Source organism: Botrytis fragariae (assembly GCF_013461495.1).
Source record: "Botrytis fragariae strain BVB16 chromosome Unknown tig00000075, whole genome shotgun sequence".
Classification (NCBI taxonomy): domain Eukaryota; kingdom Fungi; phylum Ascomycota; class Leotiomycetes; order Helotiales; family Sclerotiniaceae; genus Botrytis; species Botrytis fragariae.
In genome coordinates, this window is record NW_023500995.1 from 72,048 (window position 1) to 96,397 (window position 24,350).

The 24,350-nt window shown below is 42.5% G+C and overlaps 12 protein-coding genes across 12 annotated transcripts; 5 read left to right on the plus strand and 7 right to left on the minus strand.

Annotated features, from left to right (window-relative positions):
- Window positions 1-4: 4 nt before the first annotated feature.
- Window positions 5-1,704, minus strand: Bfra_005511 (putative gmp synthase protein; the record flags this gene model as incomplete). Its single annotated transcript, XM_037335893.1, has 2 exons — window positions 5-1,095; window positions 1,164-1,704. 2 exons carry the CDS (start codon window positions 1,702-1,704, stop codon window positions 5-7), a joined length of 1,632 nt encoding a protein of 543 aa, XP_037191103.1.
- An 833-nt stretch (window positions 1,705-2,537) lies between these two features.
- Window positions 2,538-3,437, minus strand: Bfra_005512 (putative thiamine pyrophosphokinase protein; the record flags this gene model as incomplete). The annotated part of the gene is made up of 1 exon (XM_037335894.1): window positions 2,538-3,437. One exon carries the CDS (start codon window positions 3,435-3,437, stop codon window positions 2,538-2,540), a length of 900 nt encoding a protein of 299 aa, XP_037191104.1.
- Window positions 3,438-3,849: 412 nt separating this feature from the next.
- Bfra_005513 (putative mitochondrial intermembrane space protein mia40 protein) lies at window positions 3,850-4,961 on the plus strand (the record flags this gene model as incomplete). The annotated part of the gene is made up of 3 exons (XM_037335895.1): window positions 3,850-4,060; window positions 4,120-4,492; window positions 4,546-4,961. The coding sequence occupies 3 exons, from the start codon at window positions 3,850-3,852 to the stop codon at window positions 4,916-4,918; spliced, it is 957 nt and encodes a 318-aa protein (XP_037191105.1). The 3' UTR covers window positions 4,919-4,961.
- Window positions 4,962-5,582: 621 nt separating this feature from the next.
- On the plus strand, window positions 5,583-6,560 carry Bfra_005514 (putative pyruvate dehydrogenase dihydrolipoamide acetyltransferase component protein). The gene is made up of 2 exons (XM_037335896.1): window positions 5,583-5,695; window positions 5,844-6,560. Exons 1-2 carry the CDS (start codon window positions 5,645-5,647, stop codon window positions 6,291-6,293), a joined length of 501 nt encoding a protein of 166 aa, XP_037191106.1. The 5' UTR covers window positions 5,583-5,644; the 3' UTR covers window positions 6,294-6,560.
- Window positions 6,561-7,022: 462 nt separating this feature from the next.
- Bfra_005515 (uncharacterized protein) lies at window positions 7,023-7,945 on the minus strand (the record flags this gene model as incomplete). Its single annotated transcript, XM_037335897.1, has 2 exons — window positions 7,023-7,779; window positions 7,863-7,945. 2 exons carry the CDS (start codon window positions 7,943-7,945, stop codon window positions 7,023-7,025), a joined length of 840 nt encoding a protein of 279 aa, XP_037191107.1.
- A 1,283-nt stretch (window positions 7,946-9,228) lies between these two features.
- Window positions 9,229-10,126, plus strand: Bfra_005516 (uncharacterized protein; the record flags this gene model as incomplete). The annotated part of the gene is made up of 2 exons (XM_037335898.1): window positions 9,229-9,450; window positions 9,563-10,126. The coding sequence occupies 2 exons, from the start codon at window positions 9,229-9,231 to the stop codon at window positions 10,124-10,126; spliced, it is 786 nt and encodes a 261-aa protein (XP_037191108.1).
- A 1,380-nt stretch (window positions 10,127-11,506) lies between these two features.
- On the minus strand, window positions 11,507-12,346 carry Bfra_005517 (uncharacterized protein; the record flags this gene model as incomplete). Its single annotated transcript, XM_037335899.1, has 1 exon — window positions 11,507-12,346. One exon carries the CDS (start codon window positions 12,344-12,346, stop codon window positions 11,507-11,509), a length of 840 nt encoding a protein of 279 aa, XP_037191109.1.
- A 200-nt stretch (window positions 12,347-12,546) lies between these two features.
- On the minus strand, window positions 12,547-13,492 carry Bfra_005518 (uncharacterized protein; the record flags this gene model as incomplete). Its single annotated transcript, XM_037335900.1, has 2 exons — window positions 12,547-12,919; window positions 13,464-13,492. 2 exons carry the CDS (start codon window positions 13,490-13,492, stop codon window positions 12,547-12,549), a joined length of 402 nt encoding a protein of 133 aa, XP_037191110.1.
- A 3,759-nt stretch (window positions 13,493-17,251) lies between these two features.
- On the minus strand, window positions 17,252-19,251 carry Bfra_005519 (putative flavin-binding monooxygenase-like protein; the record flags this gene model as incomplete). The annotated part of the gene is made up of 3 exons (XM_037335901.1): window positions 17,252-18,130; window positions 18,180-18,544; window positions 18,603-19,251. 3 exons carry the CDS (start codon window positions 19,249-19,251, stop codon window positions 17,252-17,254), a joined length of 1,893 nt encoding a protein of 630 aa, XP_037191111.1.
- Window positions 19,252-20,388: 1,137 nt separating this feature from the next.
- On the plus strand, window positions 20,389-21,155 carry Bfra_005520 (putative acyl- n-acyltransferase protein; the record flags this gene model as incomplete). Its single annotated transcript, XM_037335902.1, has 2 exons — window positions 20,389-20,731; window positions 20,782-21,155. 2 exons carry the CDS (start codon window positions 20,389-20,391, stop codon window positions 21,153-21,155), a joined length of 717 nt encoding a protein of 238 aa, XP_037191112.1.
- A 165-nt stretch (window positions 21,156-21,320) lies between these two features.
- Window positions 21,321-22,171, minus strand: Bfra_005521ca (putative phosphoserine phosphatase protein; the record flags this gene model as incomplete). The annotated part of the gene is made up of 2 exons (XM_037335903.1): window positions 21,321-21,630; window positions 21,687-22,171. The coding sequence occupies 2 exons, from the start codon at window positions 22,169-22,171 to the stop codon at window positions 21,321-21,323; spliced, it is 795 nt and encodes a 264-aa protein (XP_037191113.1).
- Window positions 22,172-22,907: 736 nt separating this feature from the next.
- Bfra_005522 (putative mitochondrion biogenesis protein) lies at window positions 22,908-24,308 on the plus strand (the record flags this gene model as incomplete). The annotated part of the gene is made up of 1 exon (XM_037335904.1): window positions 22,908-24,308. The coding sequence occupies one exon, from the start codon at window positions 22,908-22,910 to the stop codon at window positions 24,306-24,308; it is 1,401 nt and encodes a 466-aa protein (XP_037191114.1).
- Window positions 24,309-24,350: the final 42 nt, after the last annotated feature.

Sequence of the window (24,350 nt, forward strand, 5' to 3'; positions counted from 1 at the left end):
ATATTTATTCCAACTCGATAGTTCCAGGAGGCTTGCTAGTGTAATCATACACGACTCTGCAAACACCGTGAACTTCGTTGATAATTCTTGTAGAAACCCGGGACAAGAATGCATTCTCGAAAGGATACGCGATGGCAGTCATGAAATCGGTTGTTTGAACTGCTCTCAGGATAATGATATTTCCATACATTCTCTTGTCACCCATAACACCAACAGCTCTGCTTGGATCAACAGCTGCAAAAGCTTGTCCAATGTTGTCATAGAGGCCTGCCTCTCTGATCATAGAGATAAAGATATGGTCGGCCTTTCTGGCCATTTCGACACGTTCACGAGTAACTTCTCCCAAGACACGAATGGCAATACCTGGACCTGGAAAAGGATGGCGCATAACGAGTTCATGGGCAATGCCCAACTCTCTTCCCAGTTGTCTAACTTCGTCCTTGAACAATTCTCTCAAGGGTTCGATAAGTTTGAGTCCTTGACCCTCTGTCATGCGTTTTGGAAGACCACCAACGTTGTGATGAGTTTTGATAGTCGCGGAAGGGCCCTTGAATGAAATACTTTCAATAACATCTGGGTATAATGTTCCTTGCAAGAAGAACTCAATCTTGCCTGCTTTGTCGGAGTTGGCTGCTGCGTCTTCAATCTTTTTGGCTTCGGCTTCGAAAATATCAATGAATTTTCCTCCAATGAATTTTCTCTTTGCTTCTGGCTCATCAAGTCCGGCGAGGCCATCGAGGAAATCTTCAGAGGCATCTGCGACAATCAAATTGATGCCGAGATTTTCTGTCAATGTCTTTCGTACTTGTTCGCACTCATTCAATCTCATAACACCGTTGTTGACGAGAACGGCATGGAATCGGTCTCCAATAGCCTCGTGCATTAATTTCGCAGCGACAGTTGAATCAACACCTCCACTGACAGCACCCAAAACTTGACCCTTCTCTCCAACCAATGTACGGATTCTAGCGATCTCTTGATCCACGAATTTTGCCATAGTCCAGTTTGTTCGAGCTCCGCAGATACCGACGGCGAAGTTCTTGAGGAGTTGAATTCCATTTTCGGTGTGGGTAACTTCGGGGTGGAATTGGAGACCTAGAGTCTAATTAGCTTTGGTTCAGGGCGGGAAGATTCTCCAAATAGATAGATCTAAATTCCCGTACCATAGATATGTTGACTCTCGTGTGCAATTGCTGCGTATTCAGAGTTTGCAGTTGTAGCAATAGTATGAAATCCATCTGGCAATGCACCCAACTTATCACCATGACTCATCCAGACTTTAACATCGTCCTCTAATCCTGCGAATAATTGGTCGACACGTCCATTATCAATTTTCTTCGCTTTCAAATCAGCATGTCCAAATTCGCGGGCTGTGCCAGCAATGACGTTGTCTTTGCTAATTCTATAAGCAATCTCTTGCATTCCATAGCATATACCGAGAATAGGAACTCCAAGTTCGAAGAATGCGGGGTCAACGTGTGGTGCACCCTCTTCATAAACTGAGTATGGTCCTCCGGACAAAATGATACCTTTTGGCTTCCATTCGAGATCTGCAAGCTTTTGGGTACATGGAAGCATTTCAGAGTAGACATTGAGTTCGCGCAAACGTCTGGTAATAAGATGAGTGTATTGGGATCCAAAATCCAGAGTAAGAATAGTGTCATAAACCTTGTGAGGTTCAATCTCCGCAGCTGTAGAAGCCATTTTGAATTATTGTTAGGAGATTGTGAGAAGATGTGAGGATATATGGGAGAGCGAGGGTGAAGATTGAATAAAAAGAATATGGGTTGTGAAGGTTGGAATCAGTCGAATATGACTCTGAAGGAAAAATATCGGGAAGAAGAAAAATTTGGTTGTTGCATGCTTATCGGGATGGTGGGCTTAACCTTATCGGAAGGAGCTAAGCTAAGAATAGTTTAGGGAGGGGCAATGGGCCATTGGCAACATGGGGTTTTTCGTGGAGAAAGAGAGAAGAGAGATCTACCAGACATTTGATCAAGTACCGTCTGACAGTATAAATCAAGAATTATTCTAAAATATATGTGTGTGTGTGTGTGTGTGTGTGTGTGTGTGTGTGTGTGTGTGTGTGTGTGCATGTGTGTGTATATGTATAAACACTCAACAATCTTGTCAAGTTGGGTTTTGACTCAATTACTACAGATTTTCTAGAAACCTTTTGTCCATATAGTTAATGGTGACGGGCTAATTTGTCACCAAAGGTAAAGAGAGAGATACAAAAAGTAAGACTTTATGTTCTAGGAATCTAATGGACAAGACGGGTATCTAGGAGAAGCGCATATAGCCGCGTGAGACTGATGGGCAACAATAGCGCCCAAGACTAAAGCACACTGGTCTCACCTCATTGCTCACCCTGAACAATGAGGAGCGTAGATAATTTAAACAAGATTGATCCCACTTTGCGAACATCTTCTTGAAAGAGTATTCGGAAAATTAAGGGTGTGGGCAGTGGAATCATGTTCAATCCTCTATTTTCAGGCCCTGGGATCATCGAATCGCCCATCCAGGCGAAGTTGATCTTATTCATCCATCTTGTTGAGAACAAAATCGATGGTGAAGACAACATCCTTCGTCGTTTCAATGGTCGCCCAATCCTCCCTCGCATGGTTGCTAGTACTTATATCACCTCCAAACTCTGTCTTCCAATCTGTTACATCCCACTCTAAGCCTTGCGTGGTTATGATCGAAGGTTCCTTGACCGGTAATATTCCAATGTGCTTTCCCAATTTCAGCAATTTGCCCTCTTCCTTGATCTTGATTTTGTGTTTTCCAGCCTTAAGAACAAAAGTTATAGCTTCACTAGAAACCAGGTACATCTTGCCCTTGGAATAGTTTGGTTCTTGCTGAAACATATAAAGATGATGAAGTTGTGAAAGAGCCTGATCAACTCTTCCACCCAAACCTCCCAGGCAAATGATATCGAGAGGTCTGGGTAATTGCTTGAGTTGATCGAGTTTCTTCTGACGATGGGAACATGGAGGAGTCCTTTCCGAGTCAACAGGTTGCTCAAAACTTTTGACATATCGCACTGCTTTGGTAAAGTCTGTGGAATACTGATCGCCATCTCTGATGATTTCGGTGCCATTATCCTCAAAATATTTGAAGAGATTGGGAGACATGGAATCGAAGTCGCCAATGATAGTATCAATGTCAAGATGGGTTTCAGCCTTTCTTTCATCTTGGAGGGCTGGGTCTAATGAATTCCCATCGAATGGCTTTTTATGATTCCTGTTATAAACTTGGTTTGCGCCACCATCAGCTGCGATGTGATAGACAGCATTATCCCATAACTTCTTGTAGATGTTAGAAGGCAGCTCCAGAGGCTGGTTTAGGACAACGAGCGCGAACTCTTTATGATCGGCTGGATGATCAGAGAATATATCAGCAGGATGCCAGGTGACAAAATCTTGGGATCCCATAATCTTATAGCGTTGGTGAAGGTTCTAGGGGAAGGTGTATAGATGCTGAGACGAATTTGACCATTAACCTTTCAGCTTGTAAAGTCCTAGCAAGAGGAGAAGAAAGATATACTATCTCCAGCAGTGTAAACTACTTAACGCTGTTATCATGGGGGGCTACAACAAGGAAGCAGGTGAACACACAAACATTCTGCTTGGTGGGAGGAGAAAGTTGAGAACCTAACACTTGCGACCGATATCTTATCTTATCATCAATCACATGATCCAGATATTTTCTCGATTCGGTGATTCGGAAAATCCAGAGATGCTTACAAACACGGCGTTCACATTCGAGTCTGCTATTCTTTGAGATTCCTAATATTTCGTTCGAGTCTTTTCATCTCCACAGTCTTTTTCACAAATTTAGCCCAGCATGTTCAAATCAGTTTTGAGAGTTGCGCCGAAATGCTCACGACCACAGTCTAAATCTGTCATTAATGCCACTCCTGCTCGACGATTCTTAAGTACAGCACCGCCCTCACAAAAGTCCCGAAGTTGGAAAAGCAGCGCTGCAAGATGGACATTGGCAGGCGCAGGAGTATACTGGTATAATACGAGCAATGTTTTCGCCGAAGAACCAGAAGGTATGAGAATACTAGCAGCTAGGAAGCGAATCTCAAAGAGATGCTGATTGGCACAACAGCAATTAAAAAATTAGATGAATCAATACACAGAGTTCGAGAATCAGACTTGCCCACTCTCGATGCGGTAATTGAAGAAAAGCGAAAACGACAAGCCGAATTAGCAGCAGAACAAGAGAAAAGGGAACACGAGTCGGCCGCGAAAGCAGTTGCTGCAGAAGATGGAGCTGAGGAGGAAGGAGAGATGGAAGGACTAGAAGATGAAGCTGGCGAACAAGGCGCATTCAATCCGGAAACTGGTGAAATCAATTGGGATTGTCCTTGTTTGGGAGGAATGGCACATGGACCTTGTGGGGAGGAGTTCAAAGCTGCGTTTAGCTGTTTCGTTCACTCTACTGAAGAGCCAAAGGGTGTTGAATGTATAGAAAAGTTCAAGTGAGTCTGCAGGTCTGGAACATCGACGATAGATCAGGACTAATAATGTTTAGGGGAATGCAAGATTGCTTCCGAGCTCATCCAGAGATGTATGCATCAGAATTGGAGAACGAGGAGGATGAGATAGAGGAGGAGCTTCGAGCAAGAGAAGCGGCAAATGGATCAGAAGAGGGTGGCTCGGAACCGTTGTCTCAAAAGGCCGCAGTATCAGGAAAACCCGAAGAAAAATCGGAGAAGAAGCCTGAAGGAAAATCAGAGCCAGCGAAGCCAACTGCACCAAAAGCTATCGAGTCCAATTCGGATTCTACGGAAGAGAAACATAGGGATAGCCGAAACAGCACAACACCTGAGTCTACACAAAATTCGGGGGATGAGGGGGGAGAATTATTACCAAGAGCTGCCCATGATGCTACAACAAAGAAATAAGTCCTTTAGACTGTAATTTTATTGTACAAATGTAATACCAAAAAAAAAGAAGAAACCAGCGGGCAGTGTTGTTATTTTGTATGTATGATATATGAATACTCAACTCAACTCATGATAGTTTGAATGGTGTTGATTTGTACCTACGTATTAGATGTAGATGTAGATGTACCTATGCAGTGTTGCGAATCTTCCTTTCCCAGACTTGGAAAGCTTTGATGACACGAGCCTTCTATTATTTTATACAAAACTGCTATTGCTATCATTCTAAATATCGCCGACAACTTATATCGAAATGTTGATGTATGTTTGTATCGCTTGTGCTACGATATTTTCCTTGTTGGTGATTGTGTTGTACCTATGTATGAATAAGTGCTTTCAAGAGTCAAGAGAGTCTAGAACCTAGAATCTCTCTCATTCCATTCCACCATTTGAGCCGCCTACGTCAACAGATGAAAACCCACTTTAAGCGAGAAGATCCAGCTTACGCCACATCCACATCCACATCCACATCCACAAGCCACAGCCACACCTTCATTGAAATCTTTCCCGGTTTCTCACATGTTTCCCTTGTTCGCACACGACATTTTATCGTTTACAATACTTCTACTTCTCGTCAACTTAAAACGTCCATCTTGATATATTCACATCCTCTCGAAAGACACCCGCAAATTCTCATATTACACATACATCTTTCCATCCATCACACCCACCCATATCATATAAAAGATGTCTTACGCACAAGCAGCAGCTTCAGGTCCACAGCAGACTGATGAGGAGGTATGTTTGAATTTCTCTTAAACTCCTCTACATTTACTTTGTATCCTCTCAACCCGTGTCTCCTTTCTCATCGTCGTCAAAGGAATCCCTTCTACCTCCGACGATATTTACTACTCATTCAGGTCAAGAACTAATCATCCCACCACAGAAACGTGCTCCTGCCCCACCATCTGTCATCCCCACCGAAAGTGCCTCCACCTCCTCCTTAATTGACGTCGACACCGATTCCGTGCACACTGTTCCTTCAGACTTCCAATCACAGCCAGTCCAAACCGAGACACAAGCCAACCGTCTTGAGCAAGAAGCTGAACAGATTGAGGCTAAGCTTCGCGCTGCAAAGGATGCCGCTTCCAAGAAATCAAAGAAGGGCAAGAGCCGTGTTCAAGAGAACAGTGATAACCCAGTCGTGATTGGAAACGCGATCGCCGTCGCAGCATTGAGCACTGGATTGGGATTCGGAGCATATTCGAAATACGCCAAGGGAGAGTTGACATGGAAGGTCGTGGGTGCGTGGGCTGGTGTTGTGGGTGCTTTGGCTGTTGGAGATTATTACTTGAGCTCGTACCTTTTCAAGACCAAGTACCCAGCCAAGAAGTAAAGGAGAGATGGAGAGGTGAAGAACTACGGCTTGAGAGGAGGCAGGATATTCAAGGGATCATAACTATTATGTGTGATCAATTGGCTTGTGGTGGTCAATTTCTAAATGTTACGACATGGAGATGCTTTGTATTTGGTGGTGTTACTGCGACTGCGGAACTCTCCCCTCTTTGCGCTTTTTGGAATCGATATCAGTGCGGTTTGTGCAGTCTATATCAGTGGGATAATGCACCTGTTCATAGATCAAGGTTTGCACTTTCAACAAAGGACGATTTACGACATTGTTTGTTTTTCTAATTGGTGAAATTCTTCCATGTCTTTTCAAACAAGCACTATTTGATATGAGCGACCTACACTAGGCGTCAAATACTTCCTCCCAAAAATAATCTACAGGAACAATCGTAGTTGACTTACAAGCTTCTTTCGGCGCCGTGCAAGCGAGCATACTTTTGTCTGGAATTGGAATGTATCTTCGTAGCCCCCCACTTGGCTACAGACACTGGGTGACGTAAATTCCATATAGCTATCTACATATATAACCTTCACTGTATTCGGGCAAATGGATTTTAAGAAATTAGTATCTTAATTTTTTGTAGGAGTCGTGCCCCCAACTCTTACATATCCAGGGCTCAAACTCCAAACGGGTGTCATGCTCGATATTAATTTGTACGCCATCCTCCCACCCAATGCGCCGTCAAAAATCATAACCCTACATCCATACAAATTCCTCTTAAACTTTTCCTCTACTCACTGACATCCACCCAGCCTCAGTCTCCTTACTTTTGAAAATGCCCCAAAACTTTCCAACATCTTCACAACTTCTATCCCCAGCTCCATGCTCATGAAAAGAACATACTTTTTCATCATAAAACTTGGTCCTAACATCCTTCCATCCTTCCGCCCCTCTCAAAAGTCCAACCACACTTTTATACAGAGACGGATATCTCAACCCTAAATCAGCCAAGCTATCCTCCGAGATACTATTCCCAGCCGTAGACGAAACTCCTTCTGGAAAAAGTAGCATAATGGCATACCACCTTGCCATCCATCTCCTCAGTCCACAATCCCGATCCTTTGGGCCCACCGGTTCCGTTAACTCAAACGCCAACTCAATTGCAAAGACATTCGGTGTAAATCTCTTCTCCACATATCTTCTTCCTAAGCCAGTCAATACTTTATCCATCATCTCCGTCATTCCCAATTGATGCGTCAACGCGTAGACTTCTATTGCTGCACAACTTGGTTTATTTCCTTCGTTTTCGAATCCGGCGTCCAGAGTACCGCGGTATAGCCATTTCATTATGATGGAGAAATGTTCCGCGCTAATTTTGGGTAGATAGTGGTCTTCTTTTTCTTCGCTGAGTTCGTCATTGTTTAGGAAGATGTCTGCGAAGAAGGGGGATTTGGCGCAGAGGAGTCCGCGGTGGATGCTGAATTTTTTGCGTTTGGGTCCGATGTAGAGGTCTATTATGGGACTATCGAGCATGCTGTTGGATTTTTGTTAGATGTAATATTCTAATGTATAAGGCAATATTGATATGTAACATGTGAGATTGTTGAGAGAACCTACTCTTCGTACGATGGCTGTGGCTTGACATTTTTGACCGTTGACATCCTTTTCTTTGCCGACTCTGACTGAAGTCGATGCGTCATCTTGTGTTGATTAACACGGTCTTGATGTTACTTTTTCCTCGCCGTGCTTGCAGTTGTACCATTAAAGTTATCTAGAGATAGCTATCAATCACGTAGACTAAAGTGTTGTACGCGTCGATATTTTTGGAGACGCGCTGTACCGCGCCGAGGCGCTTGGAATTATTTTTCAATCTAATCTGGTGTTCTCACAGTGAAGTATGTGGTGGGATAGAAACTCATTACACTGTCTTTGGTGAATGACATTCTATGGATATTTATCCTGGGAGGGTCTTTAAGAATCATAATATATCCAGCACGTTCCAAATGCATTTCCCTTTGTCGAATGTGATGTATAGCTCAACAAACTTTTATCGGACTAAAGTTAATGAAAATTGCCAGAGAAGTCTGGATGTAGGAATCAGTGTATGGTAAACATGCGAGGAGAGCTTCTCCGAACCACTAGGTCAGTCAACACATATAGCTATCGCAATTCTATTATCCAGTACATCTCATGCAGTGCACCTCGATTCCATGGCAGCTCTCTCTGATATTGTCTTCTTGCTTGTACTGCAATGCTCCCTTTACCGCAACGGTTTCTCAGCATTCAAGGTAGGTATGTAACCACATTCTCCCCCGTATGATTTCTCACTCGAGGAACAGGATTTGACAGCGATTCGATAATCAGAGTCCTTCCAACTAACGGACCTCAAGCGTGGGTGGCCTAAGTCAATGAGAGGGATCCATCTAGTAACTTCAAACTCCCGTCTAATCCAAGCACTTCGAGTTGAACCCAGTAAGGAATGGTGGTGGAAGGTGCTAGGCTTCAGCCCATCTGTTCAATGTCAAATACAGGAACATCTATGCCTCAACCATTGACACTTAATTGTACTTGGTAGAGAACATCTGGGCAGAGCAATTCACGTTTCTCTTTACTTGCATGTAAATAATGTACACAAGGAACAAGTTGTATTTGACTTAGCATGAATTGAATATTGGACCACACGCAATCCCATCACGTCGTTAAAACAAACACAAGCCTATATTTAGCCCCTATTATATTTATCCCGCTCCCTTGCAGGGCAGGCGCCATACACTGACGACATTGATTTTGGTTCTCCTCTTTCCCAACCTCGTTCTTTCCCGATCTCATTGTTTATGCCTTTTCCACAAAATTCCATCTATCTTTCATCTGTGATTAAAATTAAGGATATCTTCATGTGCATAGAATTCCCATTCATCAACGCATTTATCATCGACAATTTCTCTATTTAAAACTTTGGATTCACATCACCGCCATCGCAAACATGCCTTCTGCTAAAGGGAAGCCAACTGATCCCAAGCTCAAGAAGGACATTACTGAAAGTAAAGAACTTTCTTTTTCTTTTCCCCCTCGTGATCCTAAGACCCCTTTGAAATCCCCCTTACCTTTGATTGTGTCCGATCCTTTCTTAACATCTACCAAAACAGAAGTAAAACAAGAAACGAATAAAGATGGTAGCGGTAAAGGAAAGATGGCTGCATGGAAAGTAAGTCATCTGATCCCATAGCGGACAGTATTCCGAGGTTTAAACCTTCATTGATTTCATCTCACACTCTTCTTACGTGGTGCCATATACTAACTACATACTATTACTCCAGGCCAAAAAGATCGGTCAAGAATATGAAGCTGAAGGAGGTGATTACGAAAATGAACCCGGATCCAAAGACAAGCCCACGAAAGGAACACCTGAGAAGAAATCCGAGGAGGAGAAAGCTGCTGAACTGAAAGATTCCGAGAAGGAGAAGAATGGTCATGGCAAGGAAACCGCTGATGAAAAAGCAAATGGATCGGACGACAAGACAGAGGATAAAGAAGTCGGGAAGAAGGCACCCGTTCAAAAGAAACAAGCTGCACCAAAGAAGGAAAAGAAGGTACAAAGACAAGGAACGCGAAGTAGCGCTCGACAACAAGAAAAGTTAGATCCAAAGCCCGCAGCAGAAAAGAGGAAAAACGTTAGTGATGAGGCAGCGGATGAGGATGATGAAGCGACTGAAGAAGAAGAGAAACCTGCGGCAAAGAAATCCAAAAATGAGGAACCAACTTTAGAGGAGCCAAAGTCTGACGAACCAAGCGAAGAGGAAGAAAAAAAGCAACAAGCAAAACCAGAGCCAGAGGAGAAAAAGCCAGAGCCCAAGAAACGTGGCAGAAAGGCCAAAAAGTGAAAGTTTCACTTATCATTTATTCTTCTTCTATGCAGTGTTGAACGGAAATAGCATTGGCGCATAAGGTATCACACAATTGCGCTCACTGGTTTTGGAATGGAATAGGATGAGTATACGAATTTGTATTTTGGAGCGTCTGTTTACTACTCTTTGCTTATTGGGGCTCCATCTTGGGGAGCATTCTCTCTTTATTTTATATGACGAAGCATGTATCATTATTGTTGATTTGCTCTCGCTGCAGTAGCAGTCATTCAAAAATGGATATTACACTTTATCATGAACGTCTGTCTAGCTGTTCACATCATCTTGGTTTTCATTCTGTGTGAGTGAAACAGCTTCTATGTCTATGGTAGCTGATGTATGGACAATTGGATTTCAGGATATCACGATGCGACCTCCAAGTCAGTCCTATTTCCATTACATCAACTTCTTCGTCTACATCCACTCACTCCCCACCACCCACTTTCTCCACACCACCTCCACCCCGTTCTCATCTCTTCTGTATGGCTTCTTCAAAGTCTTGATCATATATTTTCTTAAACTTCTGTCTTCCATCAAATTAACCATTAATTCGGTCGCTTAGCTCAGTTGGTTAGAGCGTGGTGCTAATATCTCATCTGATTCATCAGCAAGGTTTGGCACGCCAAGGTCGGCGGTTCGAAACCGCCAGTGATCAATTTGTTTTTGCTCCGCTCAAGAGCTTCGTTTTTATTCTAACAATTAATATGAATCAGTCAAGATCTGACAGATAGATAGTAACGTTGTGAAGTTGCAGGTTGCTTGAGTGGGATCTGGGTGGATGTGGGGTCCATTGAAATGCTATTTTTTACTATTCATTTTTGATACTGGTGATAAATAAATCTCGATTTGCTAAGTCTGTCTCTCTTGATCAACGGAAATAATTTCTGCGTAATCCAATCTGAGAATTTCGTAGAGGGTGTGAGTGGAGATGAGATGGGCATTAATTGGACGCTCTGGTGGAGAATGAAGGGGCTAGCTCTGGGCTAAGCGAAACTAACTAATGTTGGCACCCGCAAGGTCCGGGAGTTTGAAGATCTCCAACTTTATTAATGTTTTCTTTACTTCGAACTACAACAGGCTGGTCCATTGATAAGAAATCTCTTCTTCATTTGGGCTTCGATAATTTGCAAAAGAATAATATGTTATGGGAAGTAATCCTCTCGCTCCGACAGGATGACAACTACATCCGCACTGCATTTAACAAAAAAAGTGTAGACTGACGGCCGAGAATTTGATATACAGGTATCTCGAGACTAAAATATTGTGAAGACAAATGGTATCTTATTAATTCATTAATACATCAAGGAAGAATCTCTAACTCATTTACACATATCCCCCGTTCTCTCACATCTCTATCCATCAGCCACTTATCTCGCCCCTCGCAATCCTTCCCTCTCTCCATTCCTCCTCATATGTTTTTCCTCCAAAGATCCTCCTCCTTTCCGGTTTCTCACCCTTCTCATTCTTACGTCCACTCCTACTAACTTCCCTTCCTCCAACCCCTCCCAATATCGCTCCCCCCAACGTTCCTAATCCAGGCATTATCAAATCCCCAATCAACCCCCCACCAAATGCTCCAAAAAATGTATTTCTATCTTTATGAGTATTCCGAGCTCGAGTCGTGGATGCTCGTGAGTGTGTATGCGACTGTCTATGACGAGATCGACTCATAGATCTTGTAGATCGAGTTCGAGAATGTGAGTGGGCTCGGTTTCTGGATCGTGAGTGCAATCTTTCTGGTGAGGAAGAGTAAGAAGAAGATGTCGAACGTCCGCGGTGATGATAGCCGGGGATGTGCTGAGCGAGATAATGGGGATCGGGTGGTTCAGATATGGAACGTCGGGGACGAAGATGAGGGGGGAGGTTTCGATAAGAGTGTGGTTCTACGGCCTGGTATTGATGACGTCCATCCCTTTGATGAGGCTGTTGAGGTGGAGGTTGATACCCGTAAGCTGGGGGTTGAGTAGAATTGTAGTCCATAGCTTGTGATGGAGGTGGAGGTGGGTAATATGGTTGTTGTTGTGAATAATTTTGTGGATTGTAGACGGCAGGTGTCGGATATGCTGATCGTTCACTTATTGCAATATCATTTTGTGCTTGTTGATGATATGTCGATGTGGGATATTCAGCAGTTCGTTTCAATATACCTGGACCTGGTATTGCTTGTGGAGAGTGATTATAATATTCCTGTGCCGCCATCGTGATACTTGAAGTTAAAAACTGTCATCTGTCTTGATGCTATTCTAAGGTTATTTTGGGAATTTTACGACTTTAATATAAATACTGTTCTTCAACTCATACACCATGGTTGCATGTAAATGTTTATCACAAGGCTCAGCGAATCAAATCGACGTCACCATACATGAAGCCAAGAAATATTATACTCTGCCTGATTAAGTTTACGTCACAAACAAGACTGGAGATGGTGAATACTTCAGAAGTGTAATGTGGTGCTGATGTCTTGGAATACGGATATCGCTTGCCGGGAAGAAAACAAGAGAGAATGGAGATGCAAGGCTAGCAAGTTTATTATGGGTTGCGGGGTAGAAAATATTACTCGAATTTCGAAAACTATCACGAAGTGATTGTAGAACCAATGACATACAGGTATAATGAACACTCCCTAGTAAGGTAGTGGCGGCATTTCCATTTCTGTGCATTTGCGGCGAACGATCATCCTGACCAGCCTGGTGATCAACGCTTAGAATACTTCTAGAAGAATATAATCCTTGCTCCCGCAGAAGCTGAGCCTTGTGTCTCCACACCAAGACACTGTTTAGAGAACTGCCATGTATCTTGAATCTGGATGTCTTGTCGGGCACCGGCTAGATGTGTATCTCCTGTCGAATTTAGTATCTTCCGCAATGATATTCATATTGGCGCGACAATGTTCCATTGTGACTTCCGCACCGACATTTCCTCGGAAAATCTGGATCTTCGTAAACACTAGCACTGAATACCTATGTACCTTTACCGTAATCTTACACCTTCTCCATTGCCGTAGTCATCATCGATCACCTAACATCAACAGTTTATCTATACTGTTCATACTGGATTTCAAGCAACCAGTCTTCTCTTGACCACACTAGCTAAACATTTATCAGCTCGTAAACGGTTGGCTCCGTATTATTTCAATCATTCGTAGCACCTCGTACTCCAATGAACCTTTTCTCTCTTTCTCGCCATTTACCCCCAACTTTCCTAAGCTTTTCACAAAAGCATATTCTTTCTCTCAATCGGGTATTCGTATTATGGATGGATCTGATGGGTCAAAGCCAAGTTATTTGAGCCCTACGATGTTGGTATCCCAACGAACGATTGATCCCTTTTTCGATAGCCATCCATCAAAATATTTACCGTATCCACTAATATAAATTTCTAAGCAGCAGTAATCGAGATAGAGTATAACCCTATCGCCCTCGGGACGTCATTTTTGAGACGATACAGTATTGTCAACGTGTTTTGACAATGCTTGATGGAGACGGTATCGGATACCTTGAGCTGGATTGAGTTCCGGTATGCAAGTAGAGGTGTTCTGTTTTGGAGAAAGTACTATATTGTCGATTCATTCCTGGCCTTTTTCGTCGGCCGTTCCTGTGTCGCTATTTTGATACGAGAATCAAGGTCAACAATCACATAAAGTAGGTTCGAAGTCTTAAAGTTAAAGTATGAAACATAAGCTAGTGATTTGGTGATAATCGTAAATCCAACAACGCTTTATTGCTGCCGTTAACTTTAAATACTGGGCATTGTCATTGTCATTGTCAATGCATGGCCAGTGTCTTGACAGCGTTCGAATCTGACTTTTGACCTTCCATGATATTATGCCGAAATAGTATGATCAAAGTGTAGATGAAAATCGCGTAGGGTCAAACTGTACAGCCCAGTTTTCCTGAGGAGGAAGAGTAGCTATTTATCGATGACAACTTTGCCGAATTCACTTGCATCCAATATAATATCATAGTAGAGTATTAATGACCGCAGTGATTATCAGAGATCAATCACTAATAAGTTTGAACCATGTGCGAGAAGCTTGTTCCCAGATCAGTCTTTCCAACAGTCCGGACTGCAGTCCATTTTAAGATTTTAGTTTTGAGATTTGGAAGATATTGTTATCGACTTTAGGCATTCATTATTTTGAATCAATTTAAAAAAAACTGTTTGGTTGAAAAGATATAAATGCTTGTTGGAAGAAGCCGAATGATCCAGACCTTTTAGTCGATAGACTGCAGTCCATCCGGGGCCCAGATAGTCCAGTCTGAATAGTACAGGCTTCATGAAGAGACCTACAATATAATACAACTTTCTGGACCATGCTGCAAGTCCAGATCATTGGAAAAACCTGAACATCAAATGAACATCATCTATTCGAACGCGCTAAATCCAGTCTTTCACAGTATTTAGATCAAGGTTGATTGGTGTAATTCCACTTGGTTATCACAAGGTACGCACGATTGTGCAGTTGCTTTTAAGAGCAAGACAGTGTCTTTCGAGACAACGAAAATGATGAAGTCAGTCATTTGAAATAAACACAAATAGTCCCGATTAAATATAACGCGAAAGGGGTTTTGATGCCCTGACAAGAGGATTGCTAGAGACGATGAATGCAGTAGGATCAAAATGATTGCAGAACTTGATAGAAATGGAAAGCTCGCATATCTTAGGGTAGAAGCAAATAATGAATAGCAATCACTAGCATTAGCATTAGCATTGATCTTTCTAGCAGTAGAGCACAGAAAATGAGATGCACTCGCTAGTGAATTAAGTTCAATCAACAATACTGAAACTATTCCAGGAAGAAAAACCTGTTAAGAACAACGATGCCATTTCAGATGAAAATCATGTAACGATTTAGAAGGCTTCTAGAAGCATTTTAGGTGGAGTCGTTCTCCCGCTCCCGTGTGAGCTCCACCAAGAAGTTTTTGACCAACCAATTCGCTTAACCATTAAGTTTTCGTCTGCAATTGATACATATATTAAAATGATGGCACACTCATACATCAACAGGCCTGATAGTTCAGTGGTAGAATTCTTGCTTTGGGTTGTCCAATCTAAATTGTAAGAGGTCTCCGGTTCGATCCCGGATTAGGCCCTTCGCATAACGTTTTGCCTCTTCCGAAGTGTGAGGAGAGGTCTTATTTTTCTTCTACTGAAAAGCATAAATAAGTAAGAGCGCTTTGGGGGGGGTGTAGGGTGTATGTAGCCCCCATTCTTTTCACTGAGAGATTGATTCTTGGTACTTTTTGATCAATTTTTGCTTGGTTAGCAATTCCAAAAATCCCAAAAATCCAAGAAATTCGCTTTTTCGCTTTTCGGAAGAGGCTTGTGTTGTGTGGCAGCACAATATATCTGTGCCTTTGTTCCCCTTTTGGATGAGAATAGTTCGCTGCAGCGGAATGTAGGATGGATTAGTAGAAATTCAATTAAATATAAAGAGTAGTCGCCATTGTTCACTGATGTATCTATCGTCAATTGTGAATCGTCTATGTGTTATTTATTTATTTAGCTTTCTAATAAGATAGTCATTATAGACGCGGGTTAGGGTACATTAGGCGTGTAGCTCATACTCTCTCGATACGAGAGATGGTCTTGCCCAAATAAGATCTATATGAGAAGAGCACATCAACCATTATGAAGAACCAACCGACGCATGTCGACGACTCAAGAAGAACGGAGGTTCAAAGATTTCAGTCTCTGCATTTAATATTAATATATTAATAATCAACTTGTTCATTCCTATCAAATGGAGCAAATTACTTCTTCGATTCGGGCATGTTGCCAGAGTGGTTAATGGGTAAGACTTGAATGAACAATTCGGTTATCTTATGGTTTCGGCCTCGTAGGTTCAAATCCTGCACATGTCGTTTTGTCAGTTTGAGTATCATTTTGCTCTCGATCCTTGAGAACAAATCTTTTTTGAATTCGCTGTGGTGGTCTATTTATTGTCCTGCGTGATCAAAAGAAAAAGAAAAGGAAGAAGTTCTGTTCGTTTTTAATGTGGAGATTTTATGGGTGGTGAAAATTATTTTGGCTCTTCTTTTTTTCAATGGGTAGAATGTTATTGACTCGATTCACCACCCCACCACAAGTCCCCCAAAACTACCCCTCTAAAATTTTGATTTACCACAAACTCTTTCAAATCTTCACTATCTTGAATTACTTTAGAATCAAAATGCTCCTCATGTAAAGGGCAAAAAGAAATTGATCAATGAGAGAGTCAAACAGACTGCCAGAAAATGATTCGCAGTTCACATATACCCGAAATCTACCGAATGTAATGAATGCCTTAACGGACAAAAGTTTTGATGATCAGTTCAAGTATAGAGCTCTCCCCTGGAAAATGGCGAGTTCACAGATACAAACACAAGAGAGACTTTACAAAAATCAAACCCTGGAAGTCAACATGAATGTCAAAAAATGACAAAAATGATCACTGGCGGTTTCGAACCGCCGACCTTGGCGTGCCAAACCTTACTGATGAATCAGATGAGATATTAGCACCACGCTCTAACCAACTGAGCTAAGCGACCTGGTTATTTGATGGAAGGATACAGCTCATATGTGTATATAGCGAGTTTGTTTACTGGGCTGTGTGGTGATTGCAGTGGGATCTTGTATGAAAATTTATTCGGGATGGTGTGTATGAGGGGCGATATCGGGACAGGCGGATAGAATGCATTAGTCGGGCATGATTTGGCTTGGCGCGGGAATGCACGGAAGGGACATGCGAGTCATCTGTTGTTGTTCTGATATGATGGTTCGGGATATATCAAGAGAATTCTAGCCGGGGAGCGGGAGGCTCCAACAAGAACTCGTAAGTAGGGTCTCTATAGTATACTCGGGTACATGAGCTTGATAAATGTTCATGGTGTTATCAACTTCTCAAATGTGAGGCTCCTTAGATTCTCCGCCACTTTCCAGAATATAAGTAATTGTAGGAGCATCTCAAGCCATCTACAAGGAGTCATCCAACACATCGACGTATACAACTGGAATGTTCGAGGGAATAAAGAAGTCATCTCTAGATTAGTTTGATAATTTGATACCCTATCAATTAAAGCTATCAACTCCATTATGTATCTGGTCGCCGTCGCCATGAATAACTCAAATATCATCATACTTCGTAATACCCTCCACTAATCCCTTAATCAATAACGCCAGCCTCTTACTCTGCCATCTACACAAAGCCAAATTTCCACCCATGAACCAAAATCCTTCATGGCCAGTCTTCCTCCAAATTGTTCTAACTTCTCCTTCTTCGTCAAATCCCCAAACATCCTTGACTCTATCCGCCACTTCATCTCCAAAGATCTTCCTGCATTGTGTTCTCATATTCAGGTATCCTGTTGCGAATACAATTTCGTCTGCTTCGATTAATGACCCATCTGCGAACTCCATACCGTTTTCTTTGATACCCGTAATTTCTTGACCTTGCTTAACTTTAATTTTCCCATCGATAATGAGTTGAGAACATCCAACATCCATATAATAACCACCGCCACGTTGAAGATATTTCATCCAAAGACCTGCTCCATCCGGTCCTTTATCAAGTTTGAATCCAGCCTTTTCGAGACCTTGAAGTAATTTCTCATCAATCTTAGCCACTTGCTGGGTACCTTCAACACTCAACTTCTTGAGTACCGGATTCGGCATACTATGAAAGACCATGTCGGCATCAAAAGTCGGAATACCATTTTCTCCGTAAAGACTTGATTGAGCATCCGCACTTGTTTCTGTGCCAATAACATATGTAGTTGATCTTTGAACGATGGTCACTTCATAGCCATGTTCATATAAATCTTGAGCAATGTCATGACCAGAGTTACAACAACCAACCACAATTGCTTTTTTATTCTGGCCACGAGATTCGGTTGCTCCAGGAAATTTGGATGAATGGACCACTCGACCTTTGAAAGTATCGATTCCTTTGAGATGAGAAGGGAAGTTTGGTTCTCCACTTGCACCGGTTGCTTGTATGATGTGCTATTAAGAATTAGTAACTATTCACTGAGATTATTGTAAAATGACATACTTTTGGATGAACAATTCTCGTCTCCTTCTGTCCATTTCTGGTTCTCTCTAGAGTGACTGTCCATTGCTTGGTTTGGTCACTCCATGAAGTGTTGGTAATAGTAGTTTGAGTCCAAGCATTAAGTTCCAATAAACTAACGTATGCTTCAAACCAATCCCCTAATTTATCCTTGGGAGTAAACACTGGCCAATTCTCAGGGAAAGGTAGATACGGGAGATGATCAAACCAAACAGGATCATGAAGAACGAGTTGATGATATCTTGTTCTCCAATTGTCACCAATTCGTTCTTCTCGATCAACCATGAGTGATGTAACACCAAGCATTTTAAGTCTTGCTGCTACTGTCAAACCACCTTGTCCAGCACCTGAAGAATATTAATATTGCACGTTAACTCTTCAATCGTCTACAGTGGGAATACTTACCAAGAATCAATACTGTCGGCTCAGTTCCATTACCAAAATCTTTCTCAAGATTTCTTCTATCCAACCAATTTTCCTTCTCCGTCTTCTCCCCATGTTTCACACCATAAGGCCTCTTCTTTCCGACACTCTCTTCGTAGCCATTCAAGTTTTCGAGGAAAGTATAGAGCGTAAATGCTTTCCACGTCCCCTCATCATTTACTAATCTAGCAATTCCAGCCCCCTTGCCAACATCCGTCTCAACCTTTATGAAAGCCTGAATAACATTCGTCTTTCCATCAGTATCAAGCGGCGTTAGCTTTGGTGATCGAAACTCCGAGCTTGAATCAAGTGCGATGGATTTTAGACGTGAGCCTTTTGTCTTATTGAGGAGTTCGAGAATTTTGGAAGGGCCATGTAGAGTGTGAAAGTCCCATGAAAGACATAATTGATCGCGCCAATATGATTCTTCTACAAAAAGTGCAGAAAGTGACGACCGATCAGCAGAATGGATATTTTGATTAAATCGATCAACGAAATCTGAGGCAACCTTTGCAGTATCGATGGATTCCTCAGCTGTAGATTTAGGGAGGTTGGCGAGTCGTAATTGGAATGAGCCAGGTTCGACTCGTTGGGACGATGGTATAGGATTTTCAACTTCAATGCTTCCCATTTTGACGTGTTACAGTAGTTTGAGTATGGATTAGTGGAGTGTGTGAAGTAGGATGTGTATTTAAAAGTTACAAGGTGATGAATGGATATTTATATGTTCAACAACGCATTTATGATCATCAACGAATACTCCTCTTTTCGGTAGACCTTCCTACGCATATCGACTTGTAATCTGTGTAACATAGAACTGTCGTGCGTAATTTCGATCTACGGGTACATAATTCTCTTGTACTCACATGACGCCGTCGTGCTTGTGAGTTTAGTCTCCTAGAGAAGCCAACAGTTGAAACAATGAAGGAGTCTCGGGGTCTGGGGAAAAATTACCCCGCACAACATGACGTCGGCAAACCTTCCATTTCCATAAGTAGGTCTCCTTTCGACCACACAGAAACCCTCCGGTACGTGAGCTACCTGAGCTACCTGAGCTAATAAGTGTGACTGAACAAGCATAAGTAATGTTCACTTCGATGATAGCATTACTATCATGCGATACTCCTATCAAGCACATTTTTGCGTGTAAGCATATCATTGGTAGATCAGATGAATTGAGCCACTTCAAAGTGTTTCAGCTCAGATCACCGTTTGGGTAGTTGAAAGGACAATCCCGCCGACCCGAGCATATACACTAGGCAAATTCCGCTCCTCCGCCTTGAATTACTTCGAGTCCGGGATCGAGACTGTATAGCTTCTGCCATCGATTGTGTCTTGGTTACTACCAACCCGAGTCTTGCGGATGTGTGTCTCTTCCAGCCCATGCATTCCGATAAGCATCCATATCGAAACGATGACTCCCTGATATTCGTAACGATCAGGCTATCTTCGGCCTTAGCTGTTTTGAGGACTTGAACGCTTCCTTTGAATTTGAATTTGAAATACGAGCAGAAGCAACTACGACTTGCCCATTTATATCTCTCAGAAGTGGGATGAACGAGGCATCCATCGTTATACATGAATGCAATGGTTGCAGATGAGTCACACGTTTCCCAAAATATAAGCATGTTAGACAACCGTTCTTGATTTCCCTATAAATCTTTATCACAATAATAAATCCACAAGTTAGGTGAACTCTCGAAAATTCCCACCAGACTACTCTATCCCTTTCACATTGGCGAGACAGCGTCAAGTCCGAGCTCTTGTAATGGCAACACCCCCTTCAAAACCCATTGCGAAATCACGCATTCGTGAAGCAGAACCCAAAGATATCGATGCCATCAGAATTGGCATGATTGCCTCCCTAACCTCTGATCCAACATGGCGATATCGATACATCAATCGTGATAAACACCCCGAAGATCTATACAAGTATTCTCGTCTCTACATTGAACTCATGGTTTCTGGAAAGTACCCAGACTACCTAACTATGATTGTGGAAGTTGAAGAAGATTCGGTTTGGAAAGTCGCTGCTTTGTCTATATGGGATGCTTCATATGTGAATAGACGGATACATAAAGCAAAAGGAGAAACATACAATCCTCCAACGCGTAAGGTTCTTCCCCGATAAGTTCAAACTCTTAAACCTAACTTCATCAAGCGGGAGAAGCAATGGAAGCAGCTGGTGCAAACACCCGGAGAGACATAGATCCCAGTTATGAGGCAGCTTTTATAAAAGCTATTGGTGATACCCGAAAGGAATTTACTGAGATGTTCCATGGCGATGAATTTTATGTCAACTTGATAGGCACTCATCCAGACTTTCGGCGTCGAGGTTATGCTACTCAGCTCTTGAAATGGGGCATTGAGAGGTCGATACGTGATAATGCGCCTGTGGTTTTGGCGGCAAGTTCAATGGGGGAGCCAACGTATCTTGCTTCTGGATTTGAGGAATTAGGAAGGGTTCCCATAGTTGCTGAGGGAGACTATGAGAAACAGGAGTTCGTAAAGATGGTTTATAGGCCTAGAAAATGAAGGCGGAATAGAAAACTGTGAGCCAGTATATAATATCATTTATCAACTATGCCGGAGAAAGTGACAGGAGAGAATACAATTTGTATATTCTTATGTATATCTCTATAATTCTAATTCTATTGAACAGTCTATGTTCTATGGACAAAATCTTGAGCCCAATATAGTCTATGCCTTGTTTTCGCTTTCGAAGTCCTTGATACCAGCAGCGTAGACTTCCTTAACAGTCGTTTTACCAGCAACGACATCCTTAACTGTTGACAAAATAGAAGTCCAATCCTCAAAGATTGTGAATGGAACCTTTTCTCTAACACAATAGGTAATGAGATCATGTCCCTTCTTGGCGAATAAAAGATCAGTCTCCTTGGCAGCCGAGAGATCTGACACTCCATCTCCAGCGTAAAACATGGTTGGTCTTTGATCATCTGGAAGTGCGGCATATGGTCTAATCTCTCTGGATTTATCATGTCCGAAATGACTATTCTGAATTAGCTTTACCATCAGTGAGTTTTTTCCTAGGGCCCAAGGCTATACCTTTCGTCATGGTAGACAATATTCCAACCTCCCTCCTCATCAAGACTCTTGAATCCTTCTCTAACTTCAACTTGGTTGCTGACGATCTGAATTTCGGCAGCTTCTTTCTTTCCCAAGAGATGTTCCAATAATGCTCTAATAATTGGTTCCATTCCACCACTCAAAATAACAACTGGCATATTGTTCTCTCTTGCCCATTCGAAAAACTCCTTGAATCCTGGATCTAATTTGATGTTTTCGATAAGAGTTGATATACACTTGTTATATGGAGTCTTGATGCTGTCCATCATTGATTGGAAAGAATCGCGAAAGGTCTTTGTACCATCGAGGACATCTTTGTTTCCTTGCTTGCGAAGTTCTTGACCAAATCCAAGATTGTCTGTCATGAAATCGTTGGAATCGCGGGTCGTGATTGTGCCATCGAAATCGGTGAAGAAGATATATTTAGGGGAGGTTTGCATGGCGGGGAGAGTAGTTGATCCCATTGTGAATAGGTTGAAAGAGTAGTGAGGTCTGGGTGATATTATTAGCGATTGATGTTGGCTCTCGTCGACTTGTCTTGGAAACGTGAATCAATGGCAGCACAGCTGGAAGTTGGCAATTGGCAGTTGGCAGTTGGCAGTTGGCAGTTGGCAGTTGGCAGTCAGGATGAAAGGTAGGAAGTTGAGATGAGACAGACAGCGCCATTGTTTGAGTTTTGTTGGGACTGCGAACTTACATTGATAGGAAGAAGTGATTCCGAAAGTTTATGTATAAGCACAAGAATGAAATATAAAGAGGATTCTTTTATATACCAATAACACGGCGTATTGAATGTATTGATGAATGTATATGAATGTATTGAAGTTGGTTGTATAATGATGATGATAAAGTTATCGTAGTGGGGTTGAATAAATTTATTTACAATCTCAAATGCGATCAGTGTAGTAATACCCCGAGTTTGCCCCTCTATCAATCATTAATTCACTCTACATCATCATAAAAGCGGTGAAGAAATACATTGAAGACACCCTAAGGTCCCTAACATTTTATTTGCAGGGCGAGCAGGGTTATTGAAGCCCACAACACCATCAATTGGGTCAGAGCTCCACTGGGGAATCTTGACCGAATATTCTCTTTTCTCACTTGATGTAAGGTAAAAGGTCAAGGGAAGAGAGTAACAAAGTCCTCAGCTCGACTCAACTTCCTCACCAAAAAGAGGAAAGACAATTGTCAATTGCAATGCAACCATTGACAAGGCTCGTTCCTCGGTTTGCAATCGACTCAGGTTCAGTCTCCATATCGAGAACTTTAAGAATCTCTCCTCGGCCTTCTGTCAAATCGTCAATCTGTCTACAATGTAGGATCTATTCTCCTAGTCTGCGGCGACACTTCGCAGATGATCAAAGACCTATAATAGAACCACCCCCTCATCTTCGACCCAAGGTGACACCTCCTCCTGAAGAACCTAAACCCCAAGTCGAAGAAAAGCCTACTCCTACTCCGGAGTCCAGCGAACAAGATGTCTCTCCCTCTCCCAAACCCGAGAAAGATGGAGAGCTCCCTTCCACACTCGAAAGTCGACGCCTGGCAGTCACAAAGAAACTATCCCACCTCATGGATCATATGCAAGGCAACATATTCATAGCATCTCAACGGATCAACGATCTCACAGGCTACTCCGGCATTGAAGCTCTCAAGAACAAAATCACCGATCTCGAAACCCAAGTTGCCAATTCCAAAGACCTCGTCCGAAGTACTCGACTACACTACAAAACCACTGTCGCAGATCGTGCTTCTTCTCAACGTGAGGTTACAACTTTACTAGCAAGGAAAGATACATGGACACCTGCCGATCTCGAGCGTTTTACACATCTATACCGTATGGATCATACCAACGAACAAGCAGTCCAGGAAGCAGCTACTCGACTCGCAGATGCAGAACGCGAAGCTGAGAAAGCAGCGGGGGAATTGAGTAGTAGCATTTTATCCCGATATCACGAGGAACAGATTTGGAGTGATAAGATTCGAAGGATGAGTACATGGGGAACATGGGGATTAATGGGAGTCAACGTCTTATTATTCTTGGTATTCCAATTTGTATTTGAACCATGGAGAAGGAGGAGATTGGTTGCAGGATTCGAAGACAAAGTGAGAGAGGCATTAGAGAAAGAGAAGATCTTTGCCATGTCGACAGCTATTCGAGGTGCTGAAGTTGGTGGGGGAGAGGGTTCAGAAGTAAGCTTGGATGAGATCGTCGCATCTGGTGTCCAAGAATTGGAAGAAGAAATCGGAGAAAAGGCCCTGGATGAGCCAGCGGTAGAAGCAGTAGCTGCCGTAATGGAAGGTGAAGTATCACATCACGAATCAAATAACGAGCCAGCCCCAGAAATTGGCGAAGCAGCAGCAGCAATGGATACTGCAGAATTAAGCATACCATATTCTAAACCCGCATTCGATTACCGAAACATAGAATCTTGGAAAGAAAAAGTGGAAGCCGGGAAAGCTGCGGCAATAGATTTATGGAGTACACAACAAATTTCGATACCAAAAAGAGATATAACGATCATAGCATTAGAAAGTGCCGCTGGGGGAGCAGTGCTTGTAGGAGCCATCTTCACTCTTATTATACGTCGTTCATAGATTCTGAATCAAATGATCGAGAAGGAGTATGAGGGAATTGTA